Source organism: Nuphar pumila, chromosome 16, assembly GCF_984573655.1.
Source record: "Nuphar pumila chromosome 16, dmNupPumi1.hap1.1, whole genome shotgun sequence".
NCBI classification, from domain to species: domain Eukaryota; kingdom Viridiplantae; phylum Streptophyta; class Magnoliopsida; order Nymphaeales; family Nymphaeaceae; genus Nuphar; species Nuphar pumila.
The window spans coordinates 51,212,126-51,225,856 of NC_143264.1; the positions used below are offsets into that span (position 1 = coordinate 51,212,126).

A 13,731-nucleotide genomic window follows, 5' to 3' on the forward strand; every position below is an offset into this window, starting at 1 on the left:
GTCTTCACCTTTGGTAGCACCAACAGTGGTGCAATACCCCTTGAGGTTCTCTCTCTCTCTCTCAACTTTGCCGGATTAGATTCGGTTGTTTGCCATCCGACGGCCTTTCTGGTGCACGCCCCTAGCCCCGATGGCTAAGACATTGTCTCCTTCTTTCCAATTTTTTTAAAGGCTTGGTATTTTTTTTTTCAATTAGACTAATGTAATGTTAGGGTTAGGTTTTTAACATAGTTTTTTTGGAAATACTATGAATGTTTAGTTAGGGTTTCTTGTGTTTTATTTTTCAATTAAAATTAGGCATGAGTAATGAATACTTGATTTTGGTTAGAATATTAGAGTTTTTTTTCAATTAGCTTAAACCTATGCTTTTTTGGACTTTGGGTATTGATTAGGGTTTTCCCAATGACTTGAATATGTATGTAACTAGGGTTTTAGGGTATTTTTGTGCTTTTTTCTTTTCAATTATTTAAGCATGATTTCATTAATGAAGACTTAATTTTGGTTATCAAATCCCTAAATCTTTGATTTTTTAAGAATATAATTTTTTTATTTTGGTTTGTCATATGACATAAATATTTATTTTGAAGTTTTTTGTTTAATTAGCGTATTTATGAACAATGTTTGTTAGGATTTAGGGTTTTGATTTGGTGTTTTTATATTGACATAAACAAATAGTTTATAATTCTAAGTTTTTTGTGCATTTTTTAATTACTATTAGGCATGAATCAATAAATATTGTGTGATTGGATTTTGGTTAGAATATTGGACTTTTTTTATTAATTAACATAAATCATAATTTTTTATGTTTGTTAGAATTGAGGTTTTGATTTGTTTTTTTTAGAATGACATAATATTTAATTATGGTTTTAATTTATGAAGCTTATAGGATTAGAGTTTTGATTCATTTTTTTTTAAATATCATAAATTAATATAATTTATTAGTAATTATTTTATTTTATATTTTACTTCAATTTGTGCCCACCCTAGGTTAGAATTATGGCTCTGCCCCGAGGTGTGAATGTCGTTTAAAGTAAAAAGAGGTTCCCACATTTTGAAGAGATTAGCAATAATAAGTTGCAAACGTTGCCAAGGAGCAAAAAATTCCTCAAAAAGTCGAGAATTGAAATTTTAGACATGCTGGAGATTTTGTCAAATTGGTAGGGATTTCAGAAAGAGCACCAATTTGCAAAAGACAATACAGTCATTATTTTTGTTTTCTTTCCTAGTTTCAATTTTTTCTAGTATTTTCTCACTTTCAAACGTGCCCTATGGGTCGGCTCCTTTTTTCCTATATTGGAGCGCTTTTCCTATATTAGAGCGCAACATGATCGCCTAAAAGCAAAATCCATCTGGTACGTGCCAAATCAAGCCTTGCTCGACATAATCTTGCGATGTTTGTCCAACACAGAAGGGAACTCTGCACTGCCTTCTGTGCAGAGCCCTTCAAAGTAAACAAATCAGACACCCCCATTGGAAAGCGTTACTACAGTATGCGGGGTAGGGGTGATCGGTTCCAGGATGGATGGTTCCTATCCTAGAACCGAAAACCATCTGTTAAGGGCCGGTTTCGTAAATTGCGAACCATGAACCACCCGCTCGTTTCATGGATCCAACCAAGAATCGAACCACCAGTCCGGTTTGGTTCCGGTTGAATCCCGATTACGGTCTTAATGCTTACCCAATTTTTTGCAAAGAAGTTATGTTTAATCTTTTTTGTAAATGGGACTATAACCATAACATCCCGAAACATCTTGAAATAGAACATTTTTTGTAAATGGAACATCCTAAAATCATAACATATAAACCATAATATCTTGAAGCTTCACAAAGATCAGGCCACAGGTACACAAAGGCCTTGAGCCTATTTGACATATAAACCATGACATATAAACGAAGTCCGGGGGAAACATCTTGAAATCTATTACCTTATCCTCAAAGTCACAAACAAACAAAAAATTTCATATTAAAAAAAAAGAGAAAAATCCACTGAAAATCTATGTGAGGCGAGTAAGAGAAGCACTAAGCTCCGTGACATGAAGCCATGGACTGAGAGGAGGCTGCAGCAAAGGTTGAGGAGTTGAGGGTAGGGTTTTTTCATTTTGATTTAGGCTGTTTTTCTTTTGGACCGAAGAGATGGGCCTTCGGGCAAATGATTTAATTTTCAAAAATATAAGTTCATATTATATATAGGACCGGTTCGGTTGGGCCGATTGGGTGGTTCTCACCCGAAACCAAACCGGTACCCGCGATGTTCATGTTGACGTGATGGGTGCATTTACACGGAAACTCAACCCTTCAAGTGGCATGCAAACGTGTCCTAAAAAGTACGACCACAAAAGGAAATCAAATCAAAATAAACTAGAGTGAAGAGAAAATGTGAGGCAAACAACACAAGATGAAGGCCATCATGGTTAGCTTATTCCCCTCTCCAAAGGAGGAGGGAATTTATGCAGGGACCAAACAGAAAATATATGGTGGAACCCACATAATAAATGCAAAAAAACAGCTTCACAGTCAAAATGGGTTCACACCACCACCAACCCTCCCCCCCACGGGGAAGCACTTTCCCTCCAAAGTAGCCCTTTCAAAGGAAAGAGGCTTCCGTGGGGTGGGAGTGTAACAAACGCCCAAGTCAAACTCCAATTTCACACCAACACTCTGCTATTCGCAAGCAATGCTACAAGATTTCTCACAAAATAAAAACAAAAACAAAATGTGCCAATACAACAGTTAAACACTAACAACCTTACAGATCTATTTCACCGCCTGGTTCTGCATCTAGACTTCTACACACATGAAATGACATTCAAACAGTGAGTTTTTGGCATATAGTACAGAACTACTTAATATAATTGGAGTCAGACATAATCGGTTGGATAGTGGAGCTTACGCACATTCAACAGGTTTGGTCTCATCCATCATCCACCGTGTTGCGATTTCAGTTGGTTCAGGGCATCCTCTCAGGGAATCATGCCCAAGCTGTGCTCTTTCGTTATCCCCGAACCCAAAAAGGAGGCCACGGTCCGTAACAACCACAGTATGGTACAGCCCTGTGCTAACTTGTGATACATGGTGCCCTTTTAATGTGTGAAGAACTCGCGGCTTCACAACTTTGTCAGAGCTGCCCCTGTCAGAAAACCCCAAGCTTCCGAATCCCATCCATCCAAATGCATACACTGAACCATCATCTACCAGAACAAACGTTTTCCTCTTCCTAGCACAGACCTGGCACAGAAAGCAGGAGAGTTTGTGAAGAATCAAATATTTACTAGGCACCTTTAGTCATATATAGCATATGAAGCTCAACCGCTCAGCTCAAAGTCTGAACAATAATTTGACTTGGTCAAAGTTCAGTATCAAAGTCATGCTGACTTGGGCAGTCTGATCAACAGCAACAAGCTGCATGACTAACCAAGTGGAACCAAGATCATTAGAACCTAAAAAATTATCCAAGCAATTCTGTTTAAACATGAAAATATGAGCAAACAAAATAAAAATATGGGCAGAAACAAATGATTCATCATAATAGCATCTCTTAGGATTTTAAAATCTGCTTAGCCAGATGACAAGACCAATTAAGCACTATTGCCTTCCTACAGGAATAGACGAGAAGGCTCCAGAGCCAGCAGTCCTTCCGTTTGCAACTAAGAAACTTTGCCCTAGTCACAAAGTAAACCAAGGAGCAGCACCAGGCTCATAGTTTTTCTAAGACCAGAACTAAATATGGAGTCGTGCCTAAACTGAATCTTGACAGCATGTCCAAGGCTTGTGAACGAAGAAGCACACTTAGACTGCGGTGTGCAATCTTTGGTCTGCCTATCATTGTCCATTATAGTCAGCACCAGTCAGCAACTTAACTTCCTTTTGCTGACTATTAGGTGCCGCCAATATAGCCATTACAGAATCTACCTACTGATGGTCAGAATTTCTTTGAATCATGTTCTTGAATATATTAAAGACGTGAGCAAACTCCTATATATGGTCTTTAGGTTCTTTTTACTAGAACTCTCTTCAATTCCCTCCCCCTGGACCATTTTACTTTGGGAAGAAAGGCCCCAAAGATCCAGGGGCAATGTAACACAAACAACCAATGAAAGAGAGGAGAAAAGAAAATTGAAGGATCTGCAACTGGTATATTTGACATGACCCTCATTAGGAAAACTCCATTGCACTCTAAGCAATTGCTGGGAATGCCGAATTCATATAATGGGGAGTGAAAAAACAACATATATTTCTATGGCAAAGTATCATTGCTAAGAAACAACTGGACGAAACATTATAACATGGAATCCAGCTAAAACCTAGTCATATTAAAGTGTTCGGTGGGGACGAAAAAGAAATATCATACCAAAAAATTGCGAAAATCAACAAAATTGTTGTCCCATTTTATTGTTAATTTGCTTAGCAGTACTTCTAGCTTGATTAAGAGATACCAAGGTGCTTAGAACAAGAGAAAAGAAATGCGAAAAGGAATAATATGAATATGCACATAGCAAAAATTTGTGAAATGTGATGCTTTGTATGTAATGATAAAACTAGAAAATTTTAAAAAGTGTTAATATAGCACTAATATCCCAATAAATTTGCAACATTTTGAAAAAGTATATTCTGAAAATGTCATATTCTTACAGTTATTTTTGCTTTTGAAAATACCATGACAAATTTACAATATTTTAAAAATTTTTGCCGATGTTGCGACTCATGTCTCTACAGTTTAACCTCACAAAAATACCAAAAATAGACATAGATGAGCATAGAAGTAAACTATAAGCTGAAAAAAAAATCATAACTACAGCTAACCTGCACCGCACGGTAGTCATGGAGGCTTGCCAGCAACTCTGGAGTAGTCTTATCAATCTCATCTCCTTGGCCAAGTGCTCCACAGTAGCCTTTGCCCCATGTATACACCTGCAAACACCATTTCAAGGAAAAACATAAGGCTGAATTATCAGATGAAAGACCCTGACTTTGATCTTAGGCAACAGATCTAAAAGTTTTTAAGATAGATGACTAAGCCTCAGACTGCAAGGACTCCTTGCATGCTTGAGAGTTAATTATCATAACATGACATGATACGCCTGTGTTAAGATTATATTTTCAAGATGGTATAGTCAAGGAACTAACATATCCGTTGGAGTCAAGTGCAACAGCATGCTCATCACCAGCTGAAACACGGAGTAAATGAACGTTTTTCCTCTTAAAAGAATAGATAGCTCTTGGTTGAAGTTCATTATGTTGGTCTCCATGGCCAAGGCAGAAATTGGAGCCATATCCAAATGAATAAACAACACCATCTTCAGTAACAGCAAGGGTGTAACTTGTTCCAGCAGCAACTTGAACTACAGAAGCAAGATTATCAAACAACTCCACATTCTTTGGAGCTGGCCTGTCTATAGTGTCTCCATGACCAAGTTGGCCATGAGAGTTACTTCCACATGTGTACACTTGACCTTGCCTAGTTAGCATCACAGTAAAACTGAGGCCTGTTGCTACCTGAAAAAGATAAGATCATGTCCATCACAAAGATTGAAAAAAACATAAACAAATCTTTCCCCTTCATCTAAAAGAAGTAAACAATTTGCTCAGTAGCTATGGACATTACCTAGAACATTGGGTACAATTTATATTTGCCGTGCATATGCTGGTGAGGTGTAACTAAAATTTCTAGCATAGCACATGACCTTTCTCTTTTTGCCATTACCCCTCTTTTTCTTGTTTTTCTGGTGATGTCTTGGTACTTTATGTTTTTCATTTTGTGCTCATGTGATGAAAGTATCAAGCCTTTCTCTTTATTCGTTGATTCAAGAAGTAACATGAGGAAAAATGCAATCAAATCCTTAGTAGCACTGGAATTAAGAAAGTTGTCAATGTGGGAATTGAAGAATTGGGTAAGAGTCTAATTTAGCAATGATTTTCTCAGAGAAAGGAATTGAAAATACATTCAAGAAAACACAAGTAGCTGCAGTGTTTGCTCCTTTCTATTTGTACCCAGTAGGTAGTATTTGCCAATTCTAGAATTTGTGGGTTTTTGCTTTTTCAATTCTGTAAACTCCTTCTGATGCCCAGCTCCCAAACAGAGCCTTATGTTTAAAAAGAAAAAGAAATATCATGCCTTTCTCTCAAAACATTGCACTTTTTATATTTACTCAGGACAGAAACCAGAACCACCTTTATTTCATAAACTAAATATCAAAGCGGAAAAGCCCTTATGCTAAAATCATTTTGAGAAAAGAAAACATACATGAGCACATACAGACATTATTTATTTGGTAGCTTTTAGATATCCTAGAAATTTCTCCCCCAAAAGCAGCTTTGGAAGCTAAAGGCTAGATCCTTCCGAAGCATGTTCCTCATGTTAAAGGTAGCCCACTTCCAACTACAGGAGATGTTGAGCACAGAACTTGGATTTTTGTTAAAAAAATGCATATGCACAATTGGGAAATCATTTTGATATAGAAAGGGAACCACAATTCACCTAGTTTAATTGAACTGGGAAATAAATCACAAATGATGACTCATTTTCATATTTTTTTAAACATAAATAGGATTTTTATTGTTTTATCAAACACAAAGGTCTTTTAGGTCATTCATTTAACAAATAAGTTAAAAAACATGGATTCAAAATTTGAATCTCATTATAAGAAGGTATACAACATTATGTACCCTTGTGTATAGAATTCACAGGTTATGAAGTGGAACCATATCTACAACATCAAAGATGATGAAGTCTAGCAATACCTAAGTGTCAACTCTTTTACATCTAAGATAAGACTGTCTTATAGCCTTATGCCCTCAAAGGAAAAAAATTCTGACCAGAAGGCAACTAACTTTAAGCAATTACAGCACACAATTTCCCAACTTAGCCAACTCTATGCAATGAACATACTTTTGGCATAATAAAAACTTGACAAGAAAAACCATATCAAATGAACTTTGTCACTGCAAAGTGTAACCTAATAAGAATTGTAACCATCATCTTCACTTCTTAACTGACATTAAACCCCAATTAGTATATCTTTTCATGGAGAGGCCTACAAGAAAGTAATTGTTGGTCTCCTCTTTGCCATTAGTTCCTAGTCTGTCGCCTGAGATATATTGTTATTTCAGTTCTCCAAAATACTTTTTCAAAGTCAAACCATCTTATTTTTCTCATAGTTACCCATTGTCTATGTTACTTGGACACTAACATGAAGTGTCGGCCACATCAGGTCTTGAAAAACTAGACACCACACACACACACAATCTAGTTGGAAAATCATAGGTGCAAGTTGTATCCACTCAATCTGATTCATAGATGCATCCAGCATGGTTTGTTTGCTAGGGATCACACTTTGGATCATCTTTTTTCGATGTAAAAATATGCTTTTTTGAGTCATGAAATTTTGGTACATTATGGGCAGTTGATTTTTGAAGCCCTTGGAAAACCAACTTAGATGTTGCAAAAAAACATGAGACAATACATGTTTTCTGCTAAAGAAGATATATGGATCACATCACATCTATAAGGTTAAATCTATGAAAGAAAGTGAAAATAAAAAAAATGAAATTTTCTACTAGATTGCATGTACAAATGACTGTAGCAAATTTATATCTTCACACACACACACACACACACACACACACACACTACTGTCTACTGTATGAACAATCTAGACGGAAATCATACGTGCAAATTGTATCCACTCAATCCAACCTCATAGATGTGTTCCCCTGGTGTATTTTCTAGGGATCACACTTTGGATCATCCTTTTTTCCTGTGTAAAAGTATTATTTTTTATCTTGAACTTTTGGCATATTGTGGGCTGTTAACTTTTGAAGCCCTTGGAAAACTAACTTACATGCAACAAAACATGATCCAAAATGTGTTTTCGCTGAAAGAAACTATGCAGATCACAACTGTAAGTTTACATCTGCAAAAAAAGAGAAAAAATGTGAAAAATAGTGTTTTTTGTAGCATATATATATATATATATATATATATATATATATATATATATATAGAGAGAGAGAGAGAGAGAGAGAGAGAAGTAAAAAGCCATACCCTACAAAGAGTGTTAAAATCCATTATAAAATGCACATCCGTTTTTTGTGTTAAATTTTCATTATTGATGATTTACATGAAATATGAACATGTAACTACAACATTAGACACTTTGTCCAACAGATTGGACACTTCATGTCCAAGACATTGGACACTTCTTAACCTAAACTGGAAGTATGATATAGTATAAATTGTCAAGATGATATTACAACTCAATTATACATTTGCATTATACTTTTAGATTTTCTAGAGCTTAAAAAGGAAAAAGCGATCCATTTCAACCACCCGAGTTAATTGAAAAATGTGATGGACCCTGTTCCCCAAGATTAGGTAAAGGTCAAGGGATGGTTAATAAAGGCTGTTCCCTAAGATTAGGTAAAGGTCAAGGGATGGTTAATACTTCAGATCACAAGTTACAAACATGATTTTGCCCAAAAAACATAGTTCATTCATTTAATAACTAAAGTGCCAAATATAAAGTTATTTATGCTGAAAATTCCCATACTGAATGCCATTGTTCATAACTGACATCTAGTGCCAATTTGTAGGTCACTTGCGTTGAAATGGGCTTTTCACTCAGGCTCAGGACCAGGCCCTCCATAAGCATGTGTTTCCTGTGTGTTTCCTACAGCCCGTCTTATGTGGCATTCACCAAGTCTCAACCACTCTAGCGTGGGACCCTCCACAATCCACTTATAGCCTTCGTTTGACCTCTTTTTGGACTATTGAAATGAGTTCCATCACCATTCTTAACTAAAATCATTATGGAAAGAATGTCCGTTCTTTTTCTAGTAAATGTGATAATAAGTCGAATAGTCAATGTTCAAACACTTTCTGCTTCTACAGAACGAGGATGCCGGGGAATCCCTCCAAAGGGGAAGCCTGATCCTTTGCCTGCGAGCTTGTACTCCCTTTGTACGATGACAGAGCCCAAACCGTACAAGGAGAGCCTTTCTCGGAAGGGACTGGTTAGCGCCTTTTTTTGTCTGTCTGATATAGGTCGTAAGCTTAACACCAACCCAATCGAAAATAGAGCTTCTTTTTTGAATCCCAGTCGGATCGCTCCAAACCAGGCTTCCACTCCATCATTTGGATAAAGTTTGCCTACCAACTGCAGGCTATATCTGTTTGTTTCGATGGAATCAACTCGACCAACTCATCTTTGTTTCGATGAGCACTCGACCGCTCCCCTTTTTCAATATTATCTACGTCTATATCGGAGCCGCTACATACGGAATTTCCCCAAACAAACCGTCTCATCCGAAAAGGCTCATTGCGAAAGATTCAACATTCAACACAAAGAAAGAGATTCACACAAAGCCATAGAGAGAACCATTGCTCCCATCATGGTAGCCATAGATAAAAAAAGCAGTCACGTATCTTCCATAGATCGAATGAAAAACAAGGCTCCCCCAGCGGCCAGACAATCATAACTACATATCTCACAGAGAGAAATAGGACTCAAAAAGAAAGAAGAGAACGAACTGGGAGTGGGTGCCTACATAACAGGTTGCTTGCTTACCAAGTCATCCTAGCAAGCTCCTCCAGTTCTACTTGGAATCTTGACTTGACTTTAGATTAGAAAAACTACTAACTATACAAATGAAAGACGGTCGATTATCGATCCCACCTAACTTATTAAGGTGAGCGCTCTAGTCTAGTATAGTAGAGTATGGCATAGAACAATCGAAAGTCCGTTGTGAAATTTAGACAAGTAAATACAAGGCATGTTATTAAAAGAAATTTTTCAAAAAAACACCTAAAGTTTTGGCAATAATAAAAAAACACAACTAAATTTTGGTAATTATAGCACACTTTTAATAGCAACTACAACGGAAGCAAACCTTGGGTATTTTTATTAACTATGAAAAAGTTTAGGTGTGTAACAATAATGAAAGCTCGGGTGTGTTTTTTATTATTGCACAAAAATTTAGTTTTTTTTTTTTCAAATTTCCCGTTATTAAAATGGTGAAGTTCAGTAATTATGACTTTAAATTTCTGAATCTAATGAAGCTTCACTTGATCATTGTGTTGATGCAATAGGGCACTAGCACAATGACTCCAGTGTCAGTGTAGTGCATCAACAACTTTAATGGAACACAAATTTTACCTGCTTGCAAGGAATCTTTTTCAATGCCTCAACTTGCCTAGGTCTGTAAATGGAATGACCCACTTCTCCATGCCCACAGCAAAAAGATGAATTATCTCCACATGTAAATACCTAATATGAAAGGTGCAAAAATCTTTTAAGACAATATATAGGTAAAAAGAAAGAGTGTGATAAAAAGTCATAATAAGTAGGAGCATACTAAAAAGTATGCAAAAAGACCACAAACCTCTCCTGAGTGCATGACAAAAGCTGCATGATTATGAGATGCTGAAACATGGAGCACACTCAATCCAAATGGAAAAGAAATGCGGCTAAAGGCTACACATTGTGTTGTATTGGGACCATGGCCAAGAACTCCACACAAATTAGATCCACAAGAATATGTTGATGAGTCATCCACTAAAAGTGTGTGGTATCTTCCTGTAGTGACCTGAAACTGTCAGGACAAAGTGCTTTCTCCATCAGCATCCACCAAAAAACAATTATAAATGCTAAAAGTATCTAGCCCACTAACATGCGAAGAGTTGTTCGATGATGCTTAGATATTCACTCATGCATATATGTACACATAAATGTACAAGGGACAAGGAGCGCATGTAAAGAAATGAGTTCCGCTGTAGATATTCACTTAAATCACCAAAAGTGGACACTCAAAAGAGTTCCACCAAAATACCAACAAGAGCATACAAAGAACCACAAATGGGTTCACTCACAAACACCCACTAAAGGGCACACGAACAAGAGATGAAAAAAATAATATTCTTATTGATGTAAATTCATAGAAGAAAGCTTACAAATGAGAGGGAGTTTTACCCCTATTTATACACAGCCAAAGGTCTCCAAAAAGAGACATTGGAAGAGATCCCAATGGCTCCAATAGAGCTGTTGGGCTCTCTCTCCAATGCCCCTTTTGGCTGACAAGAAACTAAAAAATAAACAAAAGAAAACTAACCTAGTTAGACTATTTACTAGTTAGATACTGACCTAACATATATATATTTACATTTTTAACAGTGCACACACACAAACCCACAACCCACGTATACACACACACATTATATATATATATATATATATATATATATATACATATATATTGTAAATGCATGTATATATATGCATTTACAATGAGTCCAATAAATAATATGAACTTGCAACTTGTCAGCTACAAACAAGCCTTGTTTAAGGGCATCTTTCAAGAACTTCTGATTCTTTCTTTTTTCCTTCTTGCAAGCTCTCCTAGTTCTCCATTGACTTATCAATGTCAATGAAGAGTGTAAGGAGGAGCATAGACGGATATTTATTCACTTACAGGCAAGCTACATCACAGGCTTGGACCCCACACAAACGGGCATCAACAGTACATATAACATGCTGTACTATATTTGCATAGTGGAGCTCAGTCAGCCTACAGAAAAAGCAAATGAGAGGATTGAAATTATCAAGGAGAAGCACATGAAGTATATGTTCAGAAGATATGAAAATGTGGAGGAGGTTATGGTTACTGTAGAAGGCCTCTTAGGTTGGGATAGAGTGAATTCCGACAACTGGGTTCCATGTTGATGGCTTTGAGAGTCACAGCATTTATGAATTATGATTGATCCAAGATATCCAACCTAGAGAAAACTAAGGATCAACAAGTAACTCTTTGTTTGAAATACCATCAAAAGAATGCATGAACCAATACAATTATACTACTACTGACATTTGAAGAAGGAAGAAAGGATAGAATAAGGTGCAGATACATTAGAGGAAGTTCAGAATAACCCATAAAGGCAAATGTCTTCTAAAAATTACTTGTAAGACCTATAAAGACTTGAAAAAGGTGCACTAAGAGGTCAAGTGAAATGGTGTCTAGATGGCAATCCTTACAGTGGCAAGAGACTCCTTTCATTCCATTACCAAAGGATAAGCAAAAGGGCCGTTCGTGGAACTAAGAGTAAAAACCAAAGGAAAAATTTATAGAAACCGCTAACAATAAGTTGAGTGAAAATAATTATAAAAATGAGACCAATTAATTATAAAAAGAGTACACTGTACCAAACCAACAAGGATGAGCGCTATAGCAAACCACATTAAAAGGTTTGGATGTAAAATGTGCATACACTTGGAACGTGACAAAAAGTAGTACATTGCCTGATGGTGTCTCGACTGTGCTAAATGCCTGTTCAACCGAATGCAGAAATCTTAACACGAGCTTCCACTTCCCACCACAGCGATCGAGAAGCTCACTCCGCAATGTCAAAGGCAAAGCCCGGAACATCGGACATGTACGACATAGCTGAAAGGCAGCAAATTCGACCAAAGAGCCGAATTTGTGTGGGAAAACGAGTCCTTGGCAGCCTCTGAAAGTTCGGCAGGAGGCTTCCAAGCGGGCAAGATCAGCAGCTCGGAGGCGGCCCGAATTCAAGATCTCTAGAAGTAAATGAGCGGGCAACTCCTCTAAACAAATCGTCCGATTCGCCATAAGCAATAAACTGAAACTATTTAAAAGAAAAAAAAAGAGAAACGGGATAAAAGGAGTGGGGAGGAAAGAAAACAAAATCCCTAGACTGATTCAACTAACATAAGGATGATACCGGAAAGAATGATTTCTCAAAAGAAAGAAGAAAGAAGAAAGAAACGGGTTTTAACATCAATCTAGTGAAAGAAAGAACAAGAAAACAAACGAAGACATAATCCCGCAAAAGGTCGGCAAATCGAAACCCTAAATAGGTGCCAACTTTGAAACTCACTTTACAAACACGATCTTTTCCAACCCAGATTCAGAGAAACAGACGCCGGAATTCGAAAGCGAGGATACAAAACTGAAAACACGAACCACTACAGCAGCGATCCAGAAACGAACGGAAAAACCTAATCCGATAGCAAAGCACAAAAACACGACCGAGTTCCCTTCAGATTACGAACCAGTGACGGCAATTCGCAAAGATACGAATCCAAACGCGAGTTTTAGAGGACAGAGAACGGAAAATGAAGACAGAAAAATACCAAAACCCTAATTTACCGATACGAAAACGAAACCCCAATTTAGCAAACCGGGAGTAGGAATTCACGATTTCTTGGAAACAAATGAGGAGAAAAAGGGCAGCTCCTTCGCCTTTCGGCGGTCACGCGCTCGTCTTTTCCCGGGAAAGAAAAGGGAAAAGGGAAGAAAATCGGTGGATAAAAGAAAGAAAAAACAAAGAGAGAGAGAGAGAGAGAGAGAGAGAGAGAGAGAGAGAGAGAGAGAGAGAGAAGAATTAAGAGGTAAGGAAGGAAGAAACAAAGGGAAGCCAGAGAAGAGGAGGAAGAAGGGAGTCTAAAGAAGAGTCTTCCCCTTCGCTCTTCCCACTTGAAAAAAAGCGAGTCCTCATTGTGGAAATTAAGAGAATATGGAGGCTGAACCTGAACCTCGCATGCAATTACCGTAATAGACATGGACCTTTTGTTTTTATAAAGGATAAATATTTGATACTGTCTACAGTATGCACAATCTAGTTAAAAAAACACAGCTGCAAGTTGTATCCATCGAGCCCCAAGAGGAGTTGGCGAAGTGGGGTGGGGGCCTTGGCTGCTACACAGGCAGTCAAAGTTCGCT

The 13,731-nt window shown here is 37.3% G+C and overlaps 1 protein-coding gene across 1 annotated transcript; it reads right to left on the reverse strand.

Annotated features, from left to right (window-relative positions):
• Positions 1 to 2,664: 2,664 nt before the first annotated feature.
• LOC149813239 (ultraviolet-B receptor UVR8-like) lies at positions 2,665 to 12,757 on the reverse strand. The gene is made up of 6 exons (XM_089991914.1): positions 12,283 to 12,757; positions 10,378 to 10,587; positions 10,152 to 10,262; positions 5,125 to 5,493; positions 4,801 to 4,908; positions 2,665 to 3,225 (listed from the first exon to the last, which is right to left on the reverse strand). Exons 1-6 carry the CDS (start codon positions 12,616 to 12,618, stop codon positions 2,887 to 2,889), a joined length of 1,473 nt encoding a protein of 490 aa, XP_089848040.1. The 5' UTR covers positions 12,619 to 12,757; the 3' UTR covers positions 2,665 to 2,886.
• Positions 12,758 to 13,731: the final 974 nt, after the last annotated feature.